The sequence below is a fragment of the Anoplopoma fimbria genome, chromosome 17 (genome assembly GCF_027596085.1).
Source record: "Anoplopoma fimbria isolate UVic2021 breed Golden Eagle Sablefish chromosome 17, Afim_UVic_2022, whole genome shotgun sequence".
NCBI lineage: Eukaryota > Metazoa > Chordata > Actinopteri > Perciformes > Anoplopomatidae > Anoplopoma > Anoplopoma fimbria.
Window position 1 is genome coordinate 22,960,713 of NC_072465.1, and position 17,444 is coordinate 22,978,156.

General features: G+C 40.5%; 1 protein-coding gene across 1 annotated transcript in view; it reads right to left on the minus strand.

The window, feature by feature from the left end:
- Positions 1 to 588: 588 nt before the first annotated feature.
- LOC129106380 (metabotropic glutamate receptor 4-like) overlaps positions 589 to 17,444 on the minus strand; it is a 111,082-nt gene continuing 94,226 nt past the window's right edge. Inside the window, exons 7-10 of the mRNA XM_054617767.1 lie at positions 14,109 to 14,245; positions 11,994 to 12,929; positions 2,453 to 2,699; positions 589 to 638 (exon numbers count right to left, since the gene is read on the minus strand). Of these exons, the coding sequence (XP_054473742.1) occupies positions 589 to 638; positions 2,453 to 2,699; positions 11,994 to 12,929; positions 14,109 to 14,245 (1,370 nt within the window). The remainder of the gene's footprint in view (positions 639 to 2,452; positions 2,700 to 11,993; positions 12,930 to 14,108; positions 14,246 to 17,444) is intronic.

Consider the following 17,444-nt stretch of genomic DNA (forward strand, 5'->3'; position numbering starts at 1 on the left):
AAGCCTCCTACCCTCTTTAGAAATCCAAGGACCATGTTTTCATGCCTTTTTGGTGCTGATTAATCCCTTGTGATGCCTTGAGGATTTTAAGATTAATTACAGTTTTCAAAAACCGGCAGACGACATTGAGAACACCTGAACATATTCTTGATTTTAGTTCTGTTTCAGTCACCACTGCTCAAGATGACAGAGACGTTTTTGAAAGAGGGCATAGCTGAAATGTAAACACTCAAAAGGAAAGCTCCATCCATCAGCCTCTGCCATGCAAGTATTTTTTCATTTAACTTTTTTCTTGTGTGTGTGTGTGTGTGTGTGTGTGTGTGTGTGTGTGTGTGTGTGTGTGTGTGTGTGTGTGTATTCTTGTGAGGCAGACAGAAGATTGAACCTTGGAATTGTACCGTTATCTGTTCTGGTCCCCTGTTTAGTCCGTCCCCGTGGTCTCTCTTCCCACCATGTCACGTCTTTGGGCAACACTTCTGTGATCTCCAGCCATACAATGACACATCCATTTTTTAATGCCAGCTGTTTGAAACTCAACTGCATGTTTTTCTCCGTCCATGTGGAAATTATGATGAGTACATTTGTCCGTTAGATTGCATGGTTGCTGTAGCTGATGTAGGTCTGCTTTGTTGGAAAAGCTGAAAGAGAAAAAATAAGAATAAGAGGGGTCATTGAGAGTCAGATGTAGTCAAGGTTACCTATTGTACCTTATGAGATGAGGAAGATTAATGAAGGCCATGTGGGTTTTTTGTTTAGTCTTTTTTCCTGATGCAACAAGATGAAATGTCAAATGATAAAATGTGTTCATGTGATTTCTACCCCCCATGCTGCAGTGTAGCATAAATGCCAATCATTCCCCCCAAAATCCCTCAACTCTCCTGGTATGTTTTCTCCCAGTAGCCATGCCTGTGTTACCTACAGCAGATGAGGGGAGGGAGGGGTGGGGGGGATGGTTCTGTGAAGCCAACTGTCCCCAATCACACCACCGTTTTCCTTCAGCTATCAGGCTTCAACTTTCCAGTTGTCTCCCCCAGACTGTGTTAGCTGATTCGTTGAGGTGGAGCAGATAAATCCTGACATATCGCCACCGGATCACGGCAGTTGTGGGAGCTGGCCCAGACAGGAATTTTTCAATTTCATCAAGCGATATATCCACAGTGGCGATGACAATGACAAATGGTGCTTATTCAAATGGCCATGCACTGTACAGCGCCTGTAAACTGTAACCCCATCAGGATAAATTGCTGCTGGCTATCAATTCTACGCCTTTGCCATCTGACTTATTGTCCGAAAAGGCCCTATTAACCCTCCACAGGAACTTGAAGCGAGATAGGAGTTCATGTTGCAATGTGTATTTACATGTATCTATTCTGATGGGCCATTCTGACTACACTGCATTGTCACACAGTTTATATTATATTATAACGGTGAATACGCTGTCAGCTCTTTTATTCTCCTATGAAGGGAAACATTTCTCACTACAGTTGAAAAGAAAGGACTGAACAAAGCTTTGAAATGTGTGACAAAAGGCTCCATTTCCTTGTTAATACAGGCCAGACGGAGGGGATGCATTTCTGTTGACAGACATGACCGATTAAAACCTTTCCCCGCCTAAGGCGAGACGGGGAAGAGCGATTTGGACGTCACATGAGTAATTTCTGCTGACTGAACTGCTGAAGTCATTATTTACTTTACTGGTGTGTCACTGATACAGCAGCACCCAGCAATGTTATTGGTATCGACATCAGGAACAGACACTGGCTGAGAGACACAGCTGCTTCAGAAAGGATACACCTGAAACGATTAGCTGATTATTTGACAAGTTGTTTGACAGTAATTCAAAGGGTTACTATTTTGATAATAGATTCATTGTTTTAGTCAATTTCCAGCTTGTTTCAGCTGTTTAAATGTGAGGACTGGATGATTTTCTTTGGGTTTCACAGCGAAAGGTGTCAACATAAACACTTTATCTATGATTAACAGCACCAGGAGACAACATCCTAGTTATTAGAGTTTAAAACATGTGACTTAATAAATTATTAAATTATCAAAATAGTTTGCTGACTGGTCAAGTAATCCACAAATTGTTTCATTACTAGACGTGTTAGTACAGAAAGCAATAGCCAAAGAAGGAAGGTACCTTTTTAGCATGTGATGTTAGTTTTCAGGGGGTAGCCGCTAAATTCAATGAAACGATGAAAAGAAAATGACAATTAAGGTTTTACCGAAGTAGAATTAATGCATTATTGAACTGCGGAATATGTTCTGGAGTTCAATAATACGTAAATAAACAACAGTGTTTACCACATATATTTTAAGAAGTAATGATTTTTTTATATCTCTGCATCAAAAGTGTATGATCTACAGACACTGAAGGACAAAACATGCCCGAGAAACATCGGAGCAGTGGGTTCTTAGTCAGAGGCCTCCTCATTAGCATTTCCGTACTTACTTTGTGTTTCGAGGCTTTCGCACAGCTCGGTCTTGGCTTCTCCGTTGGGTCTGAGTCCGGCCTTGGGGTTGAACTTGTTGGACATGGTGGCGGCGGTAACCACGGCCTTGAGGCTCCGTGTGCGCTTGGGCACATTCTGCTCGGGGTGGAAGAGAACCACGTAGACCTTCGGCATGTAGAGCAACCCAAGGGACACCGAGGCGCTCAGGCTCACAGAGATGGTCAGTGTGGTCGTTTGGATGTACATCTGCAAAGGGGCAAACGTCAAAGAAACACAACACAAAGAGTTTAGCCCTCTGCTGTTGGAGTTCGCTGATTTTTCTATATGGTTGGAGACCTGTACAGCACAAGTGACATCTGCTGTGTATCATTCTAATTAGAGCATCCAATGACCCGTTAGTTGGCCAAGCTGTTGTTGAGGTACTTTTCTACTTTGTCCGATAGAGGCTTCAGAATGACTTACTGCTAGTGATGTTTATAAAACTTGTTTTAAATCAGCATCTCATCTGCTTTTTATGTCCCGAACCAGCCAAGGCCACCTTGTTTGTTTAATTTTCTGCCGTACCAGTTTTAATATGGCCATCACATCAACCTGAACACAAATTTGATAACAGCAGTCGATTGGATCCTATTCTGATTCACAACAAGCGAGCCCATAAAAAAAGATACAAGCTTGTGAAAATGTTACACATGGTCAAGTCCTCCTAATAAAGGGGGAGGGCAACGCTCAGTAACATTCTTACTCATTTCATTTTAATTGTTTGTTGCAGCAAATTAATTAGTCATCTTCAGGGAAGCAGTAAAGAAGAGGGGAGGCTTCTGTAATGTCTATACATAATACTGTGTTGTCACTGCTTGAATGGCCACCTGAGAAGAATCACTTGTTGTGTCACACAAGTTACAGTTTAATGATACGTCAAACTTTAATGAAAACATTGACATTGTTGAGGGCAGTTCTGTCAAACTCAGTATTTAAGCTTTTTAATGTTTGCTACCTTGTCACAGTAATGGTGCATTCATTATGAGCTTTTAAGTGGGGAAAAAAGCTAAATTTCTACCAAGAGATAAAAAATAACGACAGTGTCTACAGTGTCAACAAATGGCTAGCAGCTGCATTTAAAGTAAAATCCATTATAAACACTAAAAGGGTCAAGTCAGCTCGATTAATATTAAGTATTAGTTTGTATGTAATCACAATTATATGTTAAACAGCAATATAATCAAATTTAGGGTATCTTTTAAGTATGACGTTGCAATGGGAGGTTTTCCTGTTCTTCCTATTTGGCCAACATTGCACAAATGCAACACAAGCAACACAGACTATGCAGATTTAAGTAACCTAATAGGGTGATAATGATTAATAATCAGTATGCTGATGTCCTGAGCTGTACATGGAGTGAGGAGGAAAAATTAAGCAAAGACAGACCTGGCCACTTATAGGTAATACCTGCACAAAATGGCCGATCAATAAGCCTTCAAAAATATCTAGTTATTATTTTACTTGTTATTTATTTTGGGCTAAATACTGGTTATCTGAGGCTAATGTTTCGTGGCTATGTATCTGCTTGGACTGCTTGGGATTTGAGAAATACTGCTGTGTGCTAACAATCCCAAAAGAAAATGATAATGTACAACTGAACCTGTAAATGACAATTATGTTTCAGGCAGAGGCTTCTTCTCCATGCCATGTGTTCTGTATTCAGAGTATATTTACGATATGAGGTATTAGGTCTACAACACAATGTTACAGTAGATTTACTTTAACGTGTGAAGGAGCTGGCAGCAGTCATCATCATGAAAACACGACGTTTTTATTCAACTTTACCATGCAGATAAATGCATTGCCTTCCAGTAAACGGCACAAAATTGTCAAATTGATCATTGAAGTTAAAATGTAGTTAGTTTATCTAAAAAACTAACTACATTACCCCACTTCTTTTCAAAAAGCCTGAAGTTCCAGCATCTGGTCCGCATCTGTTGCTATAGTAAACAACATAATCTATCACAACTATTTATCTTCCACTTAAGGTTCTTATTCTGCCTCAAGCTAAAGCTGTTTTTGTTTGTTCATCATTTTTAAAGGCATTTAATAAGGCATACGTTCAGTTCCTGTCTTCTAAAAGGCAGTTTATTAAACAGTCAAGCAACATAAATATATTTCTTCAACTCAAAAAAAACTATTCACATGAAGGAACGAGTGTTATTCTCTCGGAAGGAACGATGACAAAGCAGATTTTCATAATGAAACTGCTGCCGAAACTGATTTACAACTGTAATTAAACCACCGCTGACTAAAGTGCACTAAAACATGATCTTAATGCGTGTTAGCAGATCAGAATCAGCCATTTTTCCGAGGCCATGATATAAAAATGCAACTAAAACATGCTCCCATTTACAGGCTTTGTACGTTTAACTGTAAATATTGCTGGTTTTCCATCAAAGCAGAGTCATATTTAGCTTCCCAGATGTGACCTCTACTTGAATATCTTGTTTGTTTTTTATTATTTGTAGCTCTCGGCGGTGTCCCCCCCCCCTCCCAGAATGACTGCAACTCATCTCAGCCAGTCCTGGTACCATGTGGGACCACTGACCAGAGAGAAGAATGGAATAATGGGGTGTGTATGATGGAGGGACAGCTGTAGTGGTCTCCTCCCAGCTGTAGGGAGTGTGAACCAGTAAACCCCTCTGGGATCAGTTCGCTGCTGCCTCAGGGACAGGCTGTTGAACCCGAGCTGCTACTCGCATAAACAGAGAAAAACAATTATCCAACCAAAAATAAAAGTAGTCACTTAGTATAAACTGTAGGATTATGAGGGAAGAATGAAAAACATGTTGGGTTTAATTTAATGGATAATATTGAGAGCATCCATGTAGCAGAAAACAACTATTCTCTATGTAAAGGTACGGTGGAGTAATGTCTACCTGAGCAGAGAACGAAGTCATTCTCACTCTGTGGTGTTGTTATCTGCTTTGTTGACACAGTCCGGCTGTCCGTGCATGCTTTTGGTGCATGTGAGTGCATGTAAGCGTGACCCACTGATTAGCTCACAGGCATCGGTCTGAAGTGGGCTCACACGGCGGTTAAAGTGGATTTCCTCGTCCCCACCGACGGCGCCGTAGCAGAAGCAAAGCAACCACCATCTGGTTCCCCCTCAGGTCAGCACCGTTGGCTCTATCGGCACTTTTGCCGTAGTTTGCACTGTTGATTGCAAGCCACTGGCTCAGCTGTTGCCATGTTGTGAGCTCTCGAAAGGCAATCTAAATGCTCCAAATCCCGTATGTATCACCTTTGACCCCAATTTAAAAGATATTTATAAAGAAAAAATACTCACAATTCAATAAAATGCATGCAAAATTTGTTCACATTAATGTATATTTAGCATACCAACTATAAAAAAAAAGGTACAGGCAGCAACCAACAACTACTTCATCATCAAATAATCTGCAGATTATTTTGTCAATTCATTGTCTATAAAACAAGGACAAACTCTTTTATCAGACTAACAGTCCAAAACTCAACAACACTTTTACTAAAAATAACTTGCTGATTCATTTCAGTGACTGAACTTAATGCTAGTATTGGTATTTACAAAAAATCAGATAATGATATATTGGTTGATGGTCATTCATACATTCTTCACATACACAAGTCTTTACACACACAAATAATGTAAACAAATATTTGTTGTTTCTAAATGAACTCAACAAATGTTTGGCGTTTCTGGACACATGTGGCGATACAATATGTCTGATAGAAACTAATCCTGGCTGATATATCGGCGCCGCCAATCAACTGGTTTAGCTCAAAACACAACACACATTTGACCACATTGTCATTTGTTATTGTCCAGCCCTTATTTGAATTCACTATAATCCTGTCTAGCATTCAATAAAAAAAGCACAACACCCTCCTGCAAAGCGAGCTGCTGTATACCTCACACACTTATCACCATGCAATCAGCAGATCTAGCCTGAGGCAGAACAGAACATAGGAGCAGCAGTGTATGGCAGCTTTAATGACTGAACCAGACGCAGAGGAAAACAATGAGGATCTGTCAGTACATATATGATGAGAGGAATTAAAGAATCCCCACAGCGCTGCCTACTGAGAGAGTAAGTCTGTGTTAGCTGATAACCTAAGATTAATTTGAGGGTTAATAAATGTAAACAGATTATATTTTCAACCAGCGACTCTAGAGAGCTTCTGCTGCAGGATGCGAAATACTTTCTACATTAAGCAACTGTCTTATTTCTCTGCATGCTATGGAAATGTTCAGCAGAGGGGCTTGCTCCGTGAGAATTCACTATAATTGCACTCTAATTAAGCCAATAAACAAATAGAAGCCTTAGGGGACACAATAATATGGCTTTATGGGAGAATGTCATTTAGATCACAACTCCTCGGGCTTGATCAGCTTCACAGCCTGTTATTATTATTATTATTATTCTCATTATTATTGGAGCACCCAGAGGTCAATGACCCCGACCCAGAGGGCTGGTCTTCTGTAGGCTTAATGAGCACAACAACTGCTCTCTGAGGTCCGAGATGTCGCCGAAGTCCCTCTACTCTGCATCATCAATCTTCATTATGTATTATTGGGCCTGCGGGACACTACTGTGAATAATGCTGTTTACCTTTTGTACTGAAAAGAGACAAAGAGAGAAATGGAAAAGGACCGGAGGGAGGTGGTAGCAGGTAGCGGGTAAGAACACTCCAGTCTGACATCTGGTCTCGTTGAGCTCATTGCAACTCCCACTCTTTGTCTGACTAGTGCACTAACGGCAGTTTTTTTTTTTTTTGTTTTGTTGTGGTCGAATTGACAATGCCAATAGTCTGATGGAGACTTCATAGAGAAATACACAACACCACTCAATTCATCAGGCCATTCATGCGTCGTGTGGGCTGATTGAATTTGAACTGAGCCCATTGTGCCGAAACCTCATTCCCATGCACGCTATTGTGCGTCGCCTCTCCTCCTGTCTCCTGCCTTTGAAGCAGCCGCTGATTTAGACCGTTTCTCCAGGTAAGCAGGTGTCACGTCTATTCCTGCAGCTAGCATAACACCTCGCTGATCACGCTCCACAGATAGACCAGATGTCCCTGTTTGAATGATAGAGAAAGCCTCCCGTGGCATTTGTTACATTTATCCTGGCACCAGATGACAAATAAATGACTGTGTGCTGGTAATGCTGAGGCAGAGGCCTGTGCTGTAAAGTGGTGATGAGCACATAGGCGGCTCAATAAGGTAAATCAAGACCCGGAGGAAGTGGAGCATTTAATTGCACTGAAAGACGTGTCAAAGTGGGCTGTGAGGCTTTGTGCGGCCTGTCATTTACAGTAAAATGATTATGAGGTGTGTTTGCTTTGACATGTTAATTCCCTAAATAAGAACATCGTTTATGTAACCGCTCAGCCCATCAGTCACAGGGTTTGTGTTTTTACATGCAGCCTAGCACAGCAAAACTGGCTACCTTATTGTTAGGCAGTAAAAGCAAACCAGTCCTCCAAATCAAACAACAAAATACGATGTTCCATACATATTACATATATATGTTTAAGGATCTAACCCCACACTGACATTATCTGTTATTTGCTTCCCACAGAAAATTAAATCAGTTTTCAGTGGTTTTTGAAGAAGCAATCAGATCTTCTGCTTGAGTGAAAGTAGTAAGCAATACTACAGTGTAAAAATACTGCATTAAAGTCCTGCATTCTAAATCATACTCAAGTAAAAGTACACAGGATATAGCATCAAATTATACTTACAAGTTAGAAAAATAAAATGGCCAATTTCAGAATAATAAATATTTTATGATTGGATTGTAATTATTAATGCATTAACACTGCAGCTTGTCAAGGTGGGTCAAATTTGTCTCACGTATTTATAATAACTCTCTACTGCTTATTTATTAAAAGAAACAATGAATAAGATTTCTTGGTTGCAGTTTGTTAACAACGTTGAAAATTGGCCAACGAGAGTCAATGTGCTCGACCGCGCATGAAAGCCAACCCCAGATCTGCTCTCGTTTTGGGAAGAGCTTTGTCCGCTTGTTGTTTCGCCTTACTTTATTGGCATTTCTTATGGTGTAGTGTCCACTTTTTTTGTAGCTTCCTCTTGGATGTGTGCTAACAACCTGCATCTAAGTGTTACACTTTAATAGAGGTTGACGTTGTTCTTGGTGATATTTGAGGGTGTAAAAGTGTCTGCATCTATAGATTGTTTTGTAGGACACTCCTACCTAATGTGCCTTTAACATATATTAATAGAGCATTATTTACTAATAGCTTTTTTATATTTTGCATTAATGATCTAAATCTGCATAGTAACTAACTAAATCTTTAAATAAATGCAGAGGAGTAGAAGTATAAAGTACCATAAAATTACCTCAAAATTGTTATTTACCTCAAAATTGCATTTAGTTACCTTCCACCACTGTCTCTTTTATGGTCATCATGGTTTGTGTTAAAATTACTTCTTTCTCGCCGTGGTTACGATAACAACCGCATTGTTAGTGTTGATTAACAATCATGGTCGTGGTTAAAAGAAGAGGGAAGTTGGAAAAAGGGAACTAACAGCATAATAGCGTCACAATACTTCCTTCTTTGCTTGGCTGTCACTTCAGCATAAACATAAATTGATATTAGGGATTGTTTCGTCTTTTTTCTTGGGCGGATAGTCCTCAATGACAAAGTTATTTGCTGCATGGTCTGACTAGACTAAACCATATTAGAGTGTACATTAAATTAAGTTTTCTAACTCTACATTCAAAGGCCCCTTCTGGTTATATATTAAATATGATTATTCTCTCTCAAATGAGGAAAGAAAAAAAATTAGGACATTTCCCTGCAGCAAGATTTCAGTTTTGTCTTCCATTTCATGTCTTACCTTAACAACGCTCAGGGCAATGGTAGAAGTTTTCCAAATGATAAAAGTGAAACTATCTCCTAGACGTTGTTTGTTCAGCTTTCAACATTAAATAATTATTAATGAGTGAACAATATAATTCGGAGTGCCTTATATTTAAGCAGGGTGAGAGAAGTTTCCCAGGGTTTGTAAGAAGAAGAAGAAACAAAAAGTAGGACATCACCTACCCTTCAATTTTTTTTTTTACTTTTCTATTTTACTATTCAAAGCCATGCTAGCTAATGGATTACCTCATCCTCCAAAAAAGCTGTTCACTCTCTGTGATTGTATTATTCTCTTTCATCTTCAGAGAGGAGATGGAATGATTAAACAAAGAACTCGCTGATATCCGCGGCTGCTGTTGACATGCGACTTAAGATGTGCAACACTCACATAAAAAAAAATAAGGTGCTCTTTGAACTTGGACTGCTTTTTCTTTACTGTGTGTGGTGATCCAGACTGTATATCGTGACGGAGCTGAAGTTGACATTTCAGTACATTTTCCTTGATATTTTTCAGTAAATTTAGCGTAACAAGCAGCATCTGTGGAGCTCAGCAGGTCTCTCATTGTTCCCAACATGTTGCTGCTGTTGCTCAGCTTTAGTGTTAACAGCAGGAGATTTATGGGGTGAGAGAAGGCCAATATGCAGATTCACAGTAGTTTGAACTTCGTGGTGGTAACACAACATGCAGCATATGAAAATAAGTCATTGTGCTGCTGGTCACATACTGCATTATTAATGTAATTCAATTGGCTGCAGTCATATGCAGACTTTCTGCAATGCAGTAGTAGATTATATTGTGGAAAATATTTTTGTAATGCTGAGCGTGACACAATGCTCACAGTCGGCCTCTTTCCCACAAAGGTAACTATAACGGCCTGTTTTCAAGGCCAGTGCTGATGCATTGTTTTGTTTAATCCCAAAGGGGAGGAGGTAAGGATTAATTTGTTGCATCTGTCGGACCCATGCTGGCACTGCTGATAGCATCCATGCCAGTGTGAGGATTTTCCCCTCACCAGTGTCCCCTCTTTTTGTTGCCCTGCCAGAATCCCTCTTTTAACTGGATCTACACATTTCTACTGTCATTGTCTTTACCCCTTTGGCTCCACACCCCGACTGTCTCCACTGAATGTGAGTTCCAAGGCCAACCTCCATTTCCATGCCCTCCCTTGGATCCCACTTGACCTGTAGCCTACCAGAGCTCCTACTGGATGTGATCCAGGTCCACGGCTCACGAGATCAGGCACATCGATTTGACACGGGAATACGAGTGTGAGCTTGTGTCTGTGTAAACAGCTCAAGGGTCTCTAATGCACTGTGGCATACAGCCATCACATATATCTGTGAGTCATGGGCTTGCATGCCGTTATTAGAGAATGCACTTATAAAACTCTATGTGTCCACATTCAGTATGTTGTTAGTACATTCGAAACATGAGGCTTCTACATGACATCCGTTGACAAAAGCACAGTGGAGTATTAGAATAAGAAATAGAACATTGGAGGTCTGCGTGGGACAGCAGACCTCCAGCAGTTTAAATAAAAAAAGTTGACTTAAGTGCAGTAATTGAATAACTGCTTATAACTATAATAATGGAGTATTTTGAAATTGTGGTATTGCTACTTATAAAAATCTGACAATCAAATTTTCAATCAAGTAAAAGTAAAGAAATATTCAGAGCAGAAGGTGCTTACTACTAGTTAATGTACTTTGTATCAAAGTAAAAGTACTAATTATACATTACAAAATAGCCCCTGACCAAGGCATATTATAAACAGCATATTATATTTCTATTTAATAATTAGTAATTTCTAGTTTCTATTTCTATATATAACCAGAATTTAATTTAACTGACCTATTTATAAGTGCCTAATATACTGAGTAGTTAAATCCAATAGTTCCCAATCTGTGGGTCAAGACCCCCACAAGAGGTCATGAGAAAAATGTGACGGGTCAAGAGATGCTAACTATAAAAGCAGAAAATAAAAACAAGGAGAGAAAGTCATTTGGTTCAACTGGTCACAGGACGAAGACACAGGCGACCTGTGTGAGGCACTAAAGGAGATGAGAGGAAGGGGTTCCTTTGTTTTCAGGGTTCAAAAGCCAAAAAGGTTTTGTAAGTGCTGGTTGTATCTTTAACACTGCTTCATAATTTACTTGTTGATCATGTTTTGCATGCAAAAATATTCTGAAAAGTAACTAGTTATTATAGATGTCAGAGAAATGAAGTAGCATTAAAAGTACACTGCTCTCAGATATGTAGCGAAGTAAAAGTATAAAGGAGCACAAAATGAAAAATGCAAGTACCTCAAAATAGTACTTCAGTACAGTTCTTGAGGAGATGCACGATATTACTTTCCACCAATAGTGTTGTGTATATTTTCGTTATCTGCACCTGCACACTCCTGCAATAGTGTTTCAAACATTCTTGTGAACAAACCAAGAAGAAGCAATAAGCAAAGAAAGAATTTACCATAGAAATATAAAAGGCAACCTAATAGGTTTGGTATTAAAAAAGATTTTGTGTGCTTGTGAAGATTTCTAAAAACCCTTTAAAGTCCTGAAATGAGTTAGAAAAAAAGCAGTTAGAAGCAAGAAAAACAAATTGCCCAACAGGAACAGTTGTAAGCTTACCTTTTCCGTGGACTGTGAAGTGCCAAAGAAGATGGGGATGAATGCCAGCCAAATAATGCAGGTGGTGTACATGGTGAAACCAATGGGTTTGGCCTCATTGAAGGTCTCCGGCACTCCTCTGGTTTTTATGGCGTAGACTGTACAGGTGACCATGAGCAGCATGCTGTAGCCCAGCAAGCAGATGAGAGACAGATCAGAGATGTCACACTTGAGCACACCACGAGCCATCACCGGGTTAGAGGTCCTCTGGTCCTCATAGTCAATAATGGCCTTGGAGGGGTCCACGCCAAACCAGATGCACACCCCAAGCAGCTGCACCGAAGCCAGGGTGAACGTGATGGCCAGCTGGGAGGCTGGAGAAATTAATTTGGGTGCACTGACAGACATGGAGCCCTGCTCAAAGATGCGGTAAATACGATTGGTTTTGGTGAGCAGGGCGGCATAACTAATGCTCATGCCCAGACCCAAGAAGATCCTCCGGAGGGAGCAGATTCCTACATCGGGGGTAGAAATCATCAGGAACGTTGTGGCATAACAGAGGAAGATGCCGGTCAGCAGCACGTAGCTCAGCTCTCGGCCCGATGCCTTCACAATGGGGGTGTCGTTGTAGCGGACGAAGGTGACCACCACAAACACCGTGGCCATGATGCCAACCACCGCAATGAGCACGGGGATGACGGCCCACGGAGAGCTCCACTCCAGCTTAACAATGGGGATTGGAACACAGCCGGTGTGATTCAGGTTGGGCCGTAAATCAAAGCGACACATCTTACACGAGTATGTGTCTGACTGGTACTGATAGCCATCGCAGCGCTCACAGTGCCAACAGCAAGGCATGCCCTTCACAATCTTCTTGCGCTCGCCCGCCTGACAGGGATGACTGCAGATTGAGGAAGGGATCTGACGGACACCGCCGGGCCACTGCATCGCAGGAACCTGCGAGGGAGGCAAAGGGACACAGACGGACATGAATGGACGGAGAGGAAGACAAAGACAGAGGAGAAGACGTTTGTAGAGAACCACACTGTTCATATCCTTTAAAATGTTGTAATTTGGAGAGAATTATGTTTTATTGATAAGAAAAAAGGTTCTTGAACCCGTCCTGAAGTACCATTCTGTATGCTCCCATGCTACTTGGTTTTTTTATTTATTTGGGCGTTGGATGGGAAAGGGCAAACGAGGGGTCAAATGTCTTCCAGTGGGAGGTCAAATTATCCAAAGAGTAAGACACAAGAGGAAAAAGGAAAGCTATTGCTATTTGCTCTGTAGGGAACTGACAGTGTTTCCATTTGGTAAATTGTTGTTTCTGTTTAAAAAAAAATCAATACTACGATTTGAAGAAAAATAGATAAATTCCGTTTCAGGATACTACTCCCCTTGTGGATTTTCCCCTTTCACAAGCATACTTGTACAGATAAATGAAATACGTCATTTCAAACGGAGTCCGTTCTCTTTGATGTTACGTTATCAATTCCATTCAATTGTGGCTTTTCATTCAAAGCCGGTAAATGTGTCTCTAAATGTGCATTTAATTAAGAACTCAAAGAACGCTAATTAAATACGGCTTTAGAGTAAGAACTGGCACATTCCACAGTAGGTGCCCACCACAAACGTTGCTTTTTTTTTTTCCTTTTTTCTTCCACAGCACATGTTGTTGAAAAGAGGTAAAGAAGGCAAAGCTCCTCTCAAGCTGCTTCATGTGTTCAATTGTACTCTCTTCTGGCTGCCCAAGGCTTCCTCTTCATTTTGTCAAAACGGAATTTGTTTTGGTTCCTTTATGTAATCTACTGTTATAATGCTGTTACTTCATCACACCCCCTGCCCACAGTATTGTTTTTTTGGAAGTCAGTGATGCCGTCTGGAGAGATGATATTTAATACGTCTGTCCTTAAGCTCTCATGGCTTTCTTTTCATCACAGTCCGCCCTGTTAATCATTTAAAGTGCCCTCTGGATATTTACACCTTTGAAGATGGCACTAAGCGCTATCAAATGGTTCAGGAGGAGTCAGTGAGCAAACACGCAGCTGCAGAGCTGGAGAAAACAACTTTCCCGCATAGGACTCTAATAGTTAACACTAACACAAACGTAACAGGAATGGAAGAGGCGATGCTTACGTTGAGATGGAGTTGATCCGTCCAGTGGCCAATTATTTTGTATTCGGCTGTTCGGTTTTTGATCTGGTATTGGTAGATCTCGTATCGTCCAGGAGCATCTCCATTTTCATTAAAGAGCACTGGGTTTCCAGCTATGCCTAAATGAGAGAACAATCATCATCATCATCATTTACTGCACATCATTGAGTTTTGTTCTGTGTGGTGAGCGTGAATCTATGAGAGCAAACTAATGTGTTGTCATTGATACTGCAGTTATTATTCCACTACATTAGAAACCAAAATTAGGCTTGTGAATTGAAAAACTATTTAATTTTCGCTCTCATTTGGCAAGATGACTGAGAACACATTTTCAACCACTGTTCCCTGACGAGAACATTCAGCATATACACGAGGAATTATGTTCACTTTGGACAGTTTGAGTGCATATGATTCATGTTCATTGCCAACTGGCAGAACTCAGTTATATCGATGTGAAAAATGTGAGTTTGGGGCTATGAATGGGCGTGTTGTGTGACACATTCTCAAGCCAAAGATTGCAGTTTACGTCCATTAACAGACCAACTATTAATGTGTTTTTATTTGTAATAGTCATCAAGTCTGGTTTCATATTTGGAACCACCCATATCTCAAATTTTTCTCTCTTGAAACTGTTTCCCCTGATTGGAGAAACAATCATCCACTCCGAGCTTTTTAGGGGGGGGATTTAGAATGGCGTCATAATCCGTTTAAATAGGTATTTAATGACCTAGTAACCTCCATGAAAAATAGTGACAGTTAATTGCCAAGAAAATGGCGACTAGCGTGGCATAAGATTGAGTCTTGCAGGTTATAATATGTTTTTTAATAATCATAAAAATGTTTAATGCTCCTTCTGATCGTTAACATCGTCTGTGTTGAATGAAAATGATAGATTGGATAAAGCAAAACAAAACATTCCCCCTCTCGAAAACAGAAATCAAAAAGGCATTTAAGTCCAATTATCAAATTAGATCATATCTTAACCTTCAGTTAAGTGTTTGAGTTTCCTTACCTTTAGATTACTCTGGTTGCAATTTACAAATATTCTAGAAAGAAACCAGTTTAAAAACAAGTTGTTAAAAAATGTCATTGAAGATAATCATAAGTATTTAAATCAATGTTGAAAGGTTCTCCTTAGAGAGAGAAAGGAGGGAACTTCATCGTCTAATTGCTTTTCACATCAACTTTCACAAAACCTCTCCTGATGAAAGCTGTTTTATTATTAAGTAAGAACAAAAAGTTCAACGTGGCCAATTGCTTGCTGATAGATTTCTGCTGATGAGTATATCTTTTTTTTTAGTTCTTGCTTTTTGTTTCCACGTTGAAGGATATGCAGCGCCCTAATCCACAGCTCGATGAGTCAGCCCTGCTGGATTACAGCATTACCGTTTCACTCAGCCTTGCATCTGTGACAATGCCGCCCACATCACAAAGCAAGTAAGTGATCATGGGAGGATTACAGTGACTTTATAAAGCAGAGAGGCAATATGTTTACATACAAATATTAAGCACATCAACACTATTTGTAAGCTCTCATATTTCTATCAAAGATTTTAGCTGTGCCAAGCTTTTTTTCTCTTTGCTCTTTTTTCTCCAATCTCCTGGGCTTTTAAAAGCGCTTTGAACCGCTGTCACGGTCGAGGTTATGTACTCGAGCCTGTAAGTGCTCACACGGACACCACCGTCACTAAGGGAGGAAAATGGACCCTGAATACCACACATGTAGTAACTGTACGATTATACTGTATTTAATAGCCTCATGGGTCTTCAATTCAAGGTTCAATTCAAGACCTTTCATAGATTGACAGGTCTCTCACCACTTCTGTAATTTGTTAGATTATGCACAATTTCCCATTTCCACTGCCTATTACGCACACACACACAAGTTTAAGCCACATGCAAGTGATTCCAAGACTTTCCTACGTAGTGACGCTAAAAATCTTTTTGTAATAACAGTTTAAAGGCCTTATTTTTTTTTTCCGGACCAGGACTAGGTATATGTACCTAGAAAGTGGACCAGTGTGTCTGTTTTTTCTTCATTTTTCATTTTTAATAGGCTGATGAAGACTGTTCAAACACACTGATAACATGAGAGCTTCTGTTGTGCTACATCAGGTGTCGGAAATGTCTTTCCTGCGAAAACCATCTTCATCACAGGTAGGTATGTCTGACAGCAGCATGAAATATATAAGATAGGTAAGTAATCAGCAACATCCGCAAATATCACCAGTTAAAGTACCAGTTATCCACTATGCATTTCTTCTTTACCAATTTGGTGTTTTCAGCTGAAGTCCGTGGGTGAAAGCAAAAAACCTTCATTTGAGTTCATATATCTTAACATGGAAGATGGAGAAAGTTTTATGTGAGGACAGCCAAATAAGTACAAAAGTTCTCTTTAATGGAACTCTAACATTTCATAGACAAGAGAAGTAATCAGATGGTATTGCGAACATCACACATCTCCTGTGGTACCTTTTGTCCACAGTAATTGACAGATTAAAGCACCACGGGGGGAAAAACTGCCCGGGGTCGCCGTCATTGTTCCGGAGGCAGTGGCGTTGTCCTCTTCATTAAGAGTGAGGAGAGCGGTGCATTTTTGAGGCATATGGTCAATGTTTGAGTTGCAGATGAGGAATTAGGCCTGTCATGTGGCACAAATTGCTTGTCTAAACAGTCCTCTCACTAGTCAGGGGCATAATGAGTTCCACAGAGGCTTCTGCCTCCGCTGCATTGTGCTGTGCACTAATGCGACAGGGTAGCCTCGGGTCGCACACGTGTGTATTGCAGCACTCGTATCCTCTCAAAGCAACGTCGGGGTTAATGAGGTGCTTGTGATTATATGTAATATTTAATAGTTGTTGTATTGCCCCACCCCCCCTCTCTCTCTCCCTCTCTCTCTCTCCCTCTCTTCCACACACCTTAAGAATTACCCGCCTCTGATCATTAATCCAACATGTGCTTGTTCCGCACGGATGCACAACCGGGACACCTTGGTGAATGACAGCACAGCTTGCTGTCCTCTGCTCGGCCATTAACTCTTAATGACCTGTACACAGGCAAGTCAGGCAGAATTTACCACAGATACACTTCACTCAAACTAGTAGGTGTCTGTCCTGCTACTCCGTCACTGTCAAGACACTTGCAAGCCTCTGCTATCTACAAGTGCTCTCTAACTGGGCGAAGCATATGTGACACAAGGTGGATTCAGCGTAATGTTGTGTACATTCCCACAGCACTTATTTCACCAACTTGCTGCTTATCGTTTCTCCTTTCAAACAGAAATACTGTTTTCATTGACCGTAACTTAACAGTGAATGT